The sequence below is a fragment of the Nicotiana tabacum genome, chromosome 6 (assembly GCF_000715075.1).
Source record: "Nicotiana tabacum cultivar K326 chromosome 6, ASM71507v2, whole genome shotgun sequence".
NCBI classification, from domain to species: Eukaryota; Viridiplantae; Streptophyta; class Magnoliopsida; order Solanales; family Solanaceae; genus Nicotiana; species Nicotiana tabacum.
The window spans coordinates 8,407,120-8,419,953 of NC_134085.1; the positions used below are offsets into that span (position 1 = coordinate 8,407,120).

General features: G+C 40.3%; 1 protein-coding gene across 2 annotated transcripts; it reads left to right on the forward strand.

Annotated features, from left to right (window-relative positions):
- The first annotated feature begins 7,942 nt into the window (after window positions 1-7,942).
- LOC107814316 (cytochrome P450 714C2-like) lies at window positions 7,943-12,119 on the forward strand. Of its 2 annotated transcripts, none has more exons than XM_075254540.1 (5): window positions 7,943-8,163; window positions 10,345-10,568; window positions 10,659-10,912; window positions 10,988-11,342; window positions 11,444-12,119. In XM_075254540.1, exons 2-5 carry the CDS (start codon window positions 10,356-10,358, stop codon window positions 11,867-11,869), a joined length of 1,248 nt encoding a protein of 415 aa, XP_075110641.1. In that variant the 5' UTR covers window positions 7,943-8,163; window positions 10,345-10,355; the 3' UTR covers window positions 11,870-12,119. The 2 variants fall into 2 exon arrangements, with proteins under 2 accessions (XP_075110641.1, XP_016495202.1); XM_016639716.2 differs by lacking the exon at window positions 7,943-8,163 and adding an exon at window positions 9,850-10,229.
- The last annotated feature ends 715 nt before the right edge of the window (window positions 12,120-12,834 follow it).

Below are 12,834 nucleotides of genomic sequence, written 5' to 3' on the forward strand. Positions count from 1 at the left end.
GCGACGAGCAGCAGCAGCAGTCCGTCCAACACCTGCTGCGACGAGCAGCAACAACACGACGTCAAGACAGCGGTCACGGCGATAGGCAGCAGCGATCCGGCAGCGAAGGCAGCAACACATCGCGGACAGCCATGGACGACGACATGGTCGACGTCGAAGCTCGTCCATGGCTGTGTTCGTTTGGTCATTTGATTGAAACAGAAGCAGCAGCAGCTAGTCGATCTTGGCAGCGGCAGTCCATCGAGGAGGATGACGGGAAGACGACGCACCGGCAGAAGCAACGGTGAGCAGAAACGGGCAGCAGTGCGCACAACGGAGGTTTGACGAAGAAGATGAAGCAACGGAGAAACCATGGACGACGTCGACGGAAAAATAAAAACGTGAAGATGGAGGGGAAGCCATGGTTGGGGTGTGGTCGATGTTGGTGAAGGCAGCCATGGTTGTGCTATGGAGTTTTGAGGAAGAAGAAGGAGAAATGGGGGGGGGGGGGCGGATGCTTAGCTCTTTTTTAGGGTTTTCCTTTTATTTTTTTGTTTTGTTTTGTGTCTTTGAAATGCAAGATAGGGGTATTGGGTCTTTTGGGTTATGGACTGGGTCGACCCAGTTCGAAATGGACTGGGTCGTAGGGAAGATTGGGCCATTTTTTGGGCCTATGGCTTGAAATCGAAGAAGAGGCCCAATTCCGACTTTCTTTATATTTTCGCTCTCTTTTCTTCTTTTATTTTTCTAAAACTAAATTATAAAAATACTTAAACTATTATTAAGAACTAAATTAAGTTATAAAAGCGTAAATTAACTCCCAATAACAATTAACGCACAATTAAGTATTAATTAAGCATAAAATTGTATATTTGGACATTAAATGCTAAAAATGCAAACGATGCCTATTTTGTAATTTTTAATTTTTGTAAAACAAATTTAATTACTTACAATTGTAGAATTAAATCCTATATGCAAAATGCGACATATTTTTGTATTTTTTATTAATTTATCAAATAAACACGCACAAACAAATACAAATAATTATTCAAAATATCACAAAATATCACAAAATTGCACACCAAAGAAAAATCATTTTATTTTTGGATTTTTTGGGAGTAATTCTCATATAGGGCAAAAATCACGTGCTTACAAGCATGATATCACATATCAGCCACAAACGGCGATAAAGTCACAAGTGCCCGCCGACATCATCTCAGACTTCAGTGCAAAGATAATGTCTGAAGTTGAGAAGGAAACCGTCCAATCTTCTCTCCAAACACGAGACCTCTAGGTCCTACACACTTGCGGTGCATCCAACACTTCCGGATCCGATTTGGGACTCGTACTCGAGGTCCTTATAGGCGAAGTGATTTGCCAGTCCATAAGATGCCCAGATATGACTAACAACGAGGCTGAATATGAGGCCGTAATTGCCGTATTGAGGCTAGCAGTCGAGTATAGGACGAAGCGGTTGAAACTCCACTATGATTCCCAGCTCGTAGTCAACCAAGTCACAAGGACTTTCCAAATCCAAGAACAAAGGTTGCAAAAATATCAGATCGAGATCTGTAAGTTGCTGCCCGAGATCGATGAATGCCAGCTCGACCAGATCCCACATGTGCAGAATGTTGAAGCAGACGACCTCGTCAAATTGGCCGCCGCTACCAAAAGTATCAAGACCGGAGATAAAGTGTAGTCCACCTCCTCCACTCATCGCAATACCAAATTGAGGTAAGATCTGTAAACTTAACTTGGGATTGGCGCAATCATATTATCGCCTATTTGCAGGACGTCACACTCCTAAACGAAAAAAAGGAAGCCAAGAAACTAAGAATGAAAACAGCCAGGTACAATCTCCTCCATAACGACCTGTACAAGAGGATATACGACGACCTTCTAGCGAAATGTTAAGGCGCAAACCAAACCCAGCGCGTCCTCAAAGAAGTCCATGAAGGCCACTACGGTACTCACTCCGACAATCGAGTACTTGTGAGGTGTCTCAAACGGGCAGGATACTATTAGCTCACCATGAAAAAGGACGTTTGAAGAAATACGAACAATGTCAGAAATACGCCCCAATAATTCACCAATCAGGCGAACACCTCCACTCAGTCACCTCTCAATGGCCGTTCATCAAGTGGGGAATGGACATCGTGGGCCCTCTCCCAGCAGGGCGAGGTAATGTACGATTTCTTTTAGTTTTAATTGACTATTTCTCCAAATGGGTGGAAGCAGGAGCGTTTACCCAAATATGTGAACAAGAGGTAATCACCTTTATATAGAGAAACGTCATCTGCCGATTCTTCCTATCCAAGGAGATCAGCTGCGACACCGGACCCCAGTTCACGGGAAAGAAAACCGCCAAATTCTTTGAGAAATGACATACTAAGAGGATACTTTCGACCCCGTATCACCCGGCGGGTAATAGAAAGGCAAAATCCTCCAACAAGTCCATATTAAATATCATGAGAAAAATCTCGAAGATGCCAAGGGACTGTGGCCGGAGACTCTCCTAGAAGTATTATGGGCGTATAGAACTACCCCAAAGACGATCACAGGACAAACACCCTACTTTTTGGTCTATGGGACCGAGGCAGCATACCAATCGAAGTCGGAGAACCCAGCCTAAGGTACTCCCACGAAAGCGGTACTAGTAATGATAAGAGTAGAAGGAAGGAACTCGATAAAATCGACGAACTAAGAGATATGGTGTAGATAAGGATGGTCGCCCAAAAGCAGCAAGCATAATTTTATTATAAAAAGAAAGCAAAGATTTGGCCGCTCAAAGTCGGGGACTACGTACTCAAAGCCAAAACTCAAGCGAGAAATGACCCGCGCGAAGGCAAGCTGGGAACAAACTAGGACGACCCGTACCAAATTACAACCAAAACAAACAAGGGTTCGTTCCAATTAGAGACAATGGAAGGAAAGCAATTACCGAACAATTGGAACATCAGCCACCTACTTCAACTTCTAAAAAGGTAGAAGTATCTGAAGTCGTACTCTTTTTCCCTCACTTAAGTTTTGTCCCATTAGGGTTTTCTCAAGGAAGTTTTTAACGAGGCGACAAAGGGGACACTTCGAGTCGAAGTATGCGAGGGAGGGACTATTTTTCTCTTTCATTGCCCGATTCCTCGATACTCTCAAAGTCAAGCAATAAAGGGACTAGATAGACTAGGACTGGAACGTCAGCCAACGCCTAAAATTTGTATCATTCTCCAATCATGTAATCAGAGCAACAACGTCAAAGTAATAAGAAACTTACGTTTATTCATAAACATACATCGTCCCTCGGGGGTGATTAACACAAGGTTATGTTTGACCTCGCTCGAATAATACCTATCGGCCCCGGCCGCGACTAACAAAAGGTTATGTTCGACCCCGCTCGAACAACACTTATTGGCCCTCGGCTGTGACTAACAAAAGGTTAAGTTCGACCCCGCTCGAACAACGCCTATCGGCCCTCGGTTGTAACTAACAAAAGGTTAAGTTCGACCCAGCTCGAACAATATCAATCAGCCCTCAGCCATAATTTAAAGAGGTTATAATTTGACCAAATTCGAATGACACCTATCGGCCCTCGGCCGCACCCTAGCGAAGGTTAGAATTAGACAAAGTTCGAACAACACCTACTGGCTCTCGACCACAATTTAAAGAGGTTAAAATTTGACCAAGTTCAAATGACACCTATCGGCCATCGGCCGCACCCTAACAAAGGTTAGAATTCGACCAAGTTCAAACAACACCTACCAGCCCTCGGTCGTGATTTAAAGAGGTTAAAATTCGACCAAGTTCGAATGACATCTATCGACCCTCAGCCATATTTCAATAAACTTTGATATATACAAGAACGACGACAAAAGTATGAAGGAGCAAAACACGCAAAGTACAGAAATAAACCACAACAAATAAGAAAGGTGGAAACGAAAGCAAAAACCAACTTTGATATTCATAGACAAAGGTTTCTTACAAAGGCTCTTGAAGATGCCATAAAAAATACTCAAAAAAGTTATAGAAACAAACTACTGCTGGCCATCGCCATCACGACCCACGATATCATTGCTAGCCTGATCTCAACGCCCTCTCCCTCTTCGCCCGGAGGGTACATAGAATCATACCAGGCCTCATCCTCAAGGCAATCTACATCATCCACACCATCCTCATCTTCTTCTCCAGGACGAGGCATAGTCGGCTCGTAACCACAAGCAACCAGAGCCTCACAAGCCTTGACCCAAGCATCCTCAAAGTCCGTGGCAGGAATGAGACCCGCCACATGCAACTCACGATGCACATCCAATCGGGCCTCGATGTGAATCCACTCTTCATACAACTCACAAGGAACGTTGGGGAAACCAGAAGTCGTAGATAAAGAAGGTCGTGCAAGTAGTTTGGCCTTTTCGGACTCTAGAGTGGCAAATTGATCATAAAGATCAGAGGTCTCTTTCTCCATCTCCTCAATCCTTTCATCGAGCCGTTTTTCTTTAAGACTCATCGTAAATAAGTTATTTTCTCGCTCAGAATGAAGGGTTCCATTTTCCACATAAAGGAACTCCACCCTCCTCTAAGCCTCTGACCGAGCAGACTCTACCTTGTCAAGCTTCTCCTATTTCTCGGCGACCTCGCCACTAAGAGCCTCTGCCCTAAATTGGAATTCTTTGAGTTAGACTCGCAGTAGGACCACTTGGGCTTGGAGATCAGGGCCTCTACGCCCTTGCTAAGCTCAAGCTCCTCCGCTTTGCTCCTCAATGTCCTTTCAAGGATGCTGCATTTCTCCATAACTCATATCAGCTCCCCATCCCTCTTCTTCAAGTCCTCCCTCAGTTGGCGCACATCGCCGCCTTTGCGAAGCCAACACCGGAGCTCCCAATACTTCTTAAGGCACGTTGTATACTTGTCCTTCAGCTTCACGTAATTTTTTTTACGTCTCTTCTCTTGACGAGCACTCTCAATCTCCAGAATAACTGTTGCAAAACTAAGTAAAGGAATTAGATCTTACAAAAGAAATCAAAGCATAAGGGGACGTCCACTGCGACCCTAGAAGATGAGTCCTCCTCTTGCCTCGAAAGTGCGAGGCCGTCATCATGTATCCCACCTTTGACCGCCTCCCCTGCGGGATGTATCAATGTATTCGTGTTCATCTCATCCAAGTGCGAGACCTCGAAGCCCACCTCGATGCTCTCTCCAACATGTACTGTGGCCATCTCTTAGAAAACAAAGTCACCTTCTTCCAAGTCGACGGCTACCGACCTTTCTCCTCCTGCATCCACGGCTCTCATCTTACGAGGCATCAGACTACCATCCTTAGGAGAGACATCATCGTCCTCATTAATCAGTCAAAGGAGTTGAGGAGCAGAAGCAAAAGACAGAACGAGGGCGGGCTCTTGGATTACGGTGGTTGAGGAAGGGGTCTGCACAGAAGCGACAGTAATCACAATAGGGGCAGAAACTGAAGGGGCATCAGCTTTCCTCCGAAAGGATGGTGCCGGTGATCGGCTCCTTCTAGAAGATCCCCTACTTGAGAAAGAAACAAACGTCGACTTTAGCAAATGAGTCGGCATATAAAGAAAAATGGAACAACCACGAGCAATAAGGAAAGTTACCTATCGAAGGAAGAACCGGTCTGAACTTCTTAATAAAGCTCGGCTAGTTGTGGATTCCTATGACGTGGGGGATGATTTGCTCGACCTACTCAGAAATACGCGTGACTAGAAAGGGAGGCTGAGTGTTGGCTACAAAGAAAGAAAAAGTCCTTCAACTAACTTTAGGTAAGTAAAAGAATGCGAACAAGAAAAAGAATTGAGCACTTACGTGTGTAATTCCAAGCCTTTGGAAAGCCATCAGTGTTAGCCACAACTTCCTCGGTCCTAACATAGAAAAAATTGAGCCATAATTGGCGACTAGCCTTATCATCCGGCTTTACTACCAAATACATGCCTTTACGATAGCGAAGATTTAGCATTGTCCCGCTATAGAATCTAGGAGCAAAGAGATGAACCAAATACTGCAACGTCAGCTTAACCCTGGCCAGCTTGGCAAATTTGGTCAGCATCCTAAAGTGACGGTAGAATTCCTCCACGAACGGAAGGAGGGGGAACGGATAACCGATGAGAAAAGGATAAACGTACAAAGAGCAGTATTAGGGGCGATGAACCTGTACCACGTCCCCACCATCCTGGATCAGTTCGACATGGTTTGGAAGACCGAATTTGGCTTTGAGTTCCGCTAATTCCTTAGGCGTCATCGTCGATTTAAAGACTCCAAGCATGGCGTCAGGTAATTGGGTGAGGTCGGGCCTAGAGTCAGGATTACGGGGGATTATTTCCTCCACTGACGGGAACTCATCGTCATCGACAATGGTAGAAGCACCCTCCCCATGAGGGGGAAACACAACTGCTAAAGGAGGAATACGGCTCCCTTCACCAGCATTTGATGGTAAGTCAGACATAGTGCAAAGTAGTAAAGAAGAATAATGAGTGGGAAATATTGGAGATGGAGTAAGGCAGAAGAGTGAGGAGTGAAGTTTTGAAAAGAAAATGTCAAGAAGGATAAAGCTCTGGAAAGTCAGGAGAAGCAAACTTCAAACTCAAGTCCAAAAACCTCAATTTATAGAAATCATGGCACTAAACCCAAAAATGGCTCGTCATAATTGGCACCGGAATCAAAACGGCAGATCCAATCAAGGGTCACGCATGAATCGAGGCAACGCATCGGAAATATACGTCATAATGATGCCTGATGCCATGGCGTCATTATGTTCCTTGGACAGGATAACTCCAACAAATTGCCCAGAAAACTAGAGGTATTTGAATTTTGCGGCCCATAGAGGGCCACGTGTCCTGCTCGACACAACGATTACGACTCTTGCAGCTTACTCAATAAGTTCGACCGAAAATGACATTATCCGCTCATTAAGCTCACATGCGAGGCGACCTCAATAAGCAGAGGGACTAACTGTATGGGTCAAAAATTATCGCTAATATGATTAAGTCATGTTAGCATTAAGAAGGCATTCACAGGTTGTCGTGTGTCACTAATACGACTCCAATAAAGGCCTGCCTAAGGTCGAAGTGGTTCTAGAAACAATGATGGTTACGGTCAAAGAGTCAACAAGGGTCAAGGTCGAGGAGTCGTCAAAAGGTCAAGGTCGAGCATCCTTGAGAGAGTTATAACGGCTAGTTCCAAGATGGGACACTAAAGAGAATATTCTAGTAGATATTCTCTGCACCTGTACTATTAAGGTTTCCAGAAACATGTTCCCTATAAATAGAAAAGACACTATGATAGGGGACATGAGATATTCATTTATAAAATAATACATTAACTTTATAGAGAGAATCTGGTCCTGTTACAAGCATATAAAAATAAACTTTTTTACTAAGATTCTTGTCTAGCATTTCCACTGGATCCAAGAACAATCTAAGTATTCAAAAGCTTATTAATCACTCATCATTGTCAGAGAGAATATCCACAGATATCACCCCTTTTCGGGTGCTCACACGTTTTTATTTACTTAAATGCCATTTATTTCTATTTATTACTATTTAATGCCATATTCCATCTTTTTGGATCATTCAACATTGTTATTATTGCTTACATTCATTACCATCCGGGTAAATATATAAGTTATTTATCATAAAACCGATAGCTTTGTCTTTAGGATATTATTATTAGCTAAGATTGACTCCTCTTCATTTAAATCTAATTGGTTGAACCAAGATCTATATTTTTGGTCAAACACTAACTCATCATATTTTATAATTAAGAATTGTTTAAGAAATATTTCAAGAAATGGTGGTGAAAGCTAAAACTATTAGTAACTCCTAAAATAGTAAAATCGCCATTATTATTTTTTTTTTTTCTTGAAACGGGCAAAACATTTATATCTTCGATTATGAAGTTTAGGGTTTAGTTCACTCATATCTGATGGTAGTATTATGTTTTCTGAAATTTTCCTGTGAATTTGGTTTTGATCAACAACGGCTATCAACAACATTCTCAAAAGCAATAATTCCTGGCAATGGTATAGTGGCTATACTATTTGGAAATATATGCTCTTGTTTTTCCTTTTGATGCTGCTATATATTTCCTTGCTATTTGTATGATCATCATACTGTCTATCTTGGACTGAAAATTACGGTGACACCCTTCAGACAGCAAAGACTTACGCAGCAATTACTTCTGGTAATTTTCAAACTTTTAGGTTTGCTCTCTTCTTCTGACCTTATTCATCTCTGCAGAGAAGTATATCATATGGTCATATAATGGCTGCTTAACTCACTGTCTTAGGGGTCGTTTGGTTGGGAAACAAGTTATCCCGAGATTATTATCCCACCCTCCCATAGGGATAAAAATAACACTACAATCCCGGGATAACTAACGGCTTGTTTGGATGATTGTATTGTATTGTATTGTATTGTATTGTATTGTATTGTATTGTATTGTATTGTATTGTATTGTATTGTATTGTATTGTATTGTATTGTATTGTATTGTTACTTTAAATACAATATTTGTTTTGATTGTTACTTAAATTTTATTGCATCGTATTGTTAAATCCGTCGTTACATAACGACGAAAAGTGTCATTTTATGGGACAACCTATCTGGTGTGGTCGCGTCGTTTTCTTATTTTTTTTCTCTCATTTTGCTCTCTTTTATTATTACAAAAATTCTATTTTATCCTTTATCATACCTTTTTGTATAATAATATTACCTAATACCTTATTTTTTTTTTATAATATTGGAAACTTATTCTTCGTATTGTTGGTGCATGACTTCATGAAACGGCGGCAAACAATACAATCTATCGAAACATTGTATACATCAAAACGATACAGTATAATACAATACAATGCTATACGATAAATTATGAAACAACACATAACAATCTTGTAATTTTGGGATTAGTTATACCGCGATTATATCTCAACCAAACGTGAGATAAACTCATCTCAAATTTAATCTCAGGATTAATTCTCCCTTATCCCTTGTACCAAACGAGCTCTAAGGAAGTAGCTGAGAACAAAGAACTAAGCGGGGTCCGAGGTCAAGGTTCGTGTCAGGTTCAGGGTCGGGGACCATGGTTGAGTACGGGTTCAGGTTTGGGGTTAAGGTCGAAGTCGAGGTGTGTAGTCAGGGAAAATGGTCAGGTTCGGGTTCGGGGCTCGGTGTCAAAATTCGGGTCATGGGTCATGGTCGGGGTCGAGTGTTGATGCAGCGTCAGGGTCGAGGTTCAGGATCGTGTGTCAAGGTTTAGGGTCTATGTCTAGAATTATAGTGTTTGCTTAAATTATATTAAAATGCTCTTGGGAGTTGGGACAATATTTTTTTCCTTAACGACCAAACATCATAAAATAAGTAAGAAACCACTTGTTTTTCAAGAAAATATTTTCTAGGAAAACAATTTCCATCATCCTAACAAAAGTAGTACAGATGGAAAATCTTTTTTTGCTTTATGTATATTTGGGAAGCTTCTCTAACAGTTCTTCTCATATGTAATCAGCAGAGAATAAGTAGAGGAAGACTAATTACCATTTACTTTGATGCTAGCTTTCCAACTGTTTTTGTCTCATAGAAACATTAAAAGCCTAGATCTTCAAATAAATGCACAATCCATACTATAACAACAAGACTCAGAAAAAGAGAAACAATGGTCAACAAATTTGAGATTGCTTATCAGTTTTACTGTATATAATTGTTCCCTTACTCAAAAAGAAGATAGCCAGCTAAGAAAGTGTAAACACGAGTCACTACAATTTCTTAAATAGGAAACTGCAGTTAATTTCATATTTTTGTACATGCCTCTGCCCATGATGCAGTGATGTTATGTTTCACCTTACATGATTCTACACATTTCTCATACTTAGCAGTAGTACATTATAAATTTTTCCTGTTAGACTATCCACTAGTTATATTAAAAGGACGAAAGGCGAGATTGATTATTAAGTGTTAACAATGGAGATCAATTCTTTCGTCAAAGTGCTATTGTCCCTGATGTTGATATTGTTATTTGGATTGTTTGTTAAGTTATACAACACATTGGTAGCTAAGCGTTTGAAGCTCCGATTAGCTCTGCAAAAGCAGGGTATTCGGGGGCCTCCAGGTACACTCGTATTAGGGAACCTCTTGGAGATCCATAACGCTTTTAGTCATGCATCAGTAGCGAGTGGCACGAGCAATGATTTCCCAGTTTCTCACAATATTCAATCAATTCTTTTTCCATTTGTTGATCGATGGCTTGAAAAATATGGTAACTATATATATGTGTTCAAGAATCATAATTATATCGCCTTCTTTCCTTTCTTTTTTCTTGTCAAAAATTACTGCTAGCAGTTCTGAAACTTTATTGTACCTTGAATTAATAGGTGAAATTTTCATGATATCGATTGGGAGTACGCAAATTTTAGGAGTGACTAAACCTGAGATGGTGAGAGAGATCATGAACACTTCAACAAATTTTGACAAACCCCCTTATCATATGGAATTACTTAAGCCTTTGTTTGGTGATGGTGTGATAACTTCGTCTGGTGCTAAATGGAATTCCCAGAGGAAGATTCTTGCCCCTGAATTCCACTTGGAGAAACTTAAGGTATGAAATAGTAACGAATACTCGAATAGTATAAAGTTATCACCCGTTGTATATATATGACGTGTTGTTTTGAGTTAACCTTCTTCCTAGGGAATGATCAAATTGATTCAAGAAGCTGCAGTTACGGTAGTAGAGCAATGGAAAGCCGAGATAGAGAAGGCCGCTCAAGGTGGAATTGCAGAAATACACATCGACGAATACATGAGAAGGTTTTCGGCCGAGGTGATATCTAGGACTTGCTTTGGAAGCAGCTACATTGAGGGTGAAGAAATCTTCTCTAAGCTTACTACTCTATGGTTGACAGTATCCAAGAATCTTGTGTTTTACGCGATTCCAGGAATGAGGTGCACTTCAACTTTATTCAATTGATAATAATGATTCTTATGCTAAGAATATTTAATTGGTCTTGAATGTAACAGGCATATTCCTACAAAGAGAAACAGGAAGATTAAGGCACTGGAAAAAGAAATTCAAACGTCCATCTTAAAAGTGATCGAGGAACGAAAGCAAGCTGGAATCGAGAAAAATTTGCTACAAACTATTCTTGAAGCTGCCAAGAGTAGTGGGTTGAGAAAAGATTCTGCAAATAAATTTATTGTAGATAACTGTAAAAACATTTATTTAGCTGGATATGAAACTACTGCTGTTTCCGCACAATGGTGTCTCGTATTACTATCTGTCTATCCAGAATGGCAAAATCGCGTTCGTGCTGAGGTAATTGAAGTTTGTAAAGGACAACTTCCTGATCATGATATGATTTCCAGAATGAAGCAGGTATTACCTATTACTAATTTGTTTATATATCCTGCAAAAAATGGTATCAAGTGAAAATATATTTTCAGCTAATTAATACTTCGAATCATATCTTATGACAGTTGACAAAGGTGATTAATGAGACATTGCGACTATATACTCCAGTACCAGTACTTCCAAGAGAAGCATTTGCTGACTTGAAGTTCGGGGACATTTGCATACCAAAGGGCGTAAATATTTGGTTACTGGCAACGACGTTACACACAGATCCAAACGTATGGGGACCCGATGCCAACGAATTCAATCCAGATAGGTTTGAGAATGGAGTGGCCGGGGCATGTACACATCCATACCTGTACATGCCTTTTGGATCTGGAGTAAGAGTATGTGTTGGACAGAACTTTGCCTTACTCGAACTGAAGATGCTTATTTCACTTCTTTTATCTCACTTTTCTTTCTCCCTCTCGCCCAAATACGTTCATTCGCCTACCTATCGTGTGGTTATTGAGCCTCAATATGGAGTTCATCTTCTTGTTAAGAAATTATGATCAGATCATGACTGATAATTTAGTGTTGCAAGCATTTAGTGTTTTGGATATGTAAGTCCTTATTTGTTAGAGTGCTATTATTATTTTTACCTTGTGTAGAAATCAACTCAACTCCTTATATTCACGGCTAGAATCTTTTCTAATAGTAATTGTTGTCTATGGATCTGTATTGTACCATTTGTATTAGGATTTAGTGTCTGTTGTAAACGAAAACTATTTTAAAAAAATAAAAGAATAATCAAGCACTGAATTTTCTGAATGCCTGTCTGGTTGGGTTTAAGCTTTGTTTAGCTTTATAATGAAGTGAATGGGAAATGGAGGGAAAAAATGAAATATTTGAATTTTCCTCTCTTTGACAAAGGGACGTTGTCCCATATTGGAGAAGGAAAAGAGTTTTGATGGGTATATATACAATTGCACTTTTTTAGCTTTTAAAGAGTTTAGAAGAAGGCAAGCATCACGTCGTCACTCAGCTTTGGCTTCGAATTTGGTCAAATGATTGATTGATTAATTTTTTGGACCAAATTTATTTGTTAATATTAAGATTAACGCAATATTATTTTATCAAAATTAGCCGTTTCTGTAATGGTAATTTAATTTTTTCTCCGTTTTAATTTTTCCCGTTATAATTTAAATTTGGCGGTTTGCGTAAATGACAGTTCTCCTCTTCCTTTCTGCATTGTTTTCTTACAAAACAAACAACGTCAGTGTGATTGCTGCCGCCGTTTGTGTTCGTTGTAACACTACGGTTTGAAGTACCGCTACACCAGTGTGTAATCCGTTCTATCCTAGGAGGAAATAATCCATAACCTCGGGTGCTAGGATGGGATTAAGTTCCTTAAGGAAACACTGTGAATTCAGTGGACTCGAATTAATTTCTACTTATTCTACAGTTCTGTTTTTACGTTATTTTTCTTCTCCGGAATTATTTTACAAATACAGTATACTACATGTCTTCCTTTATA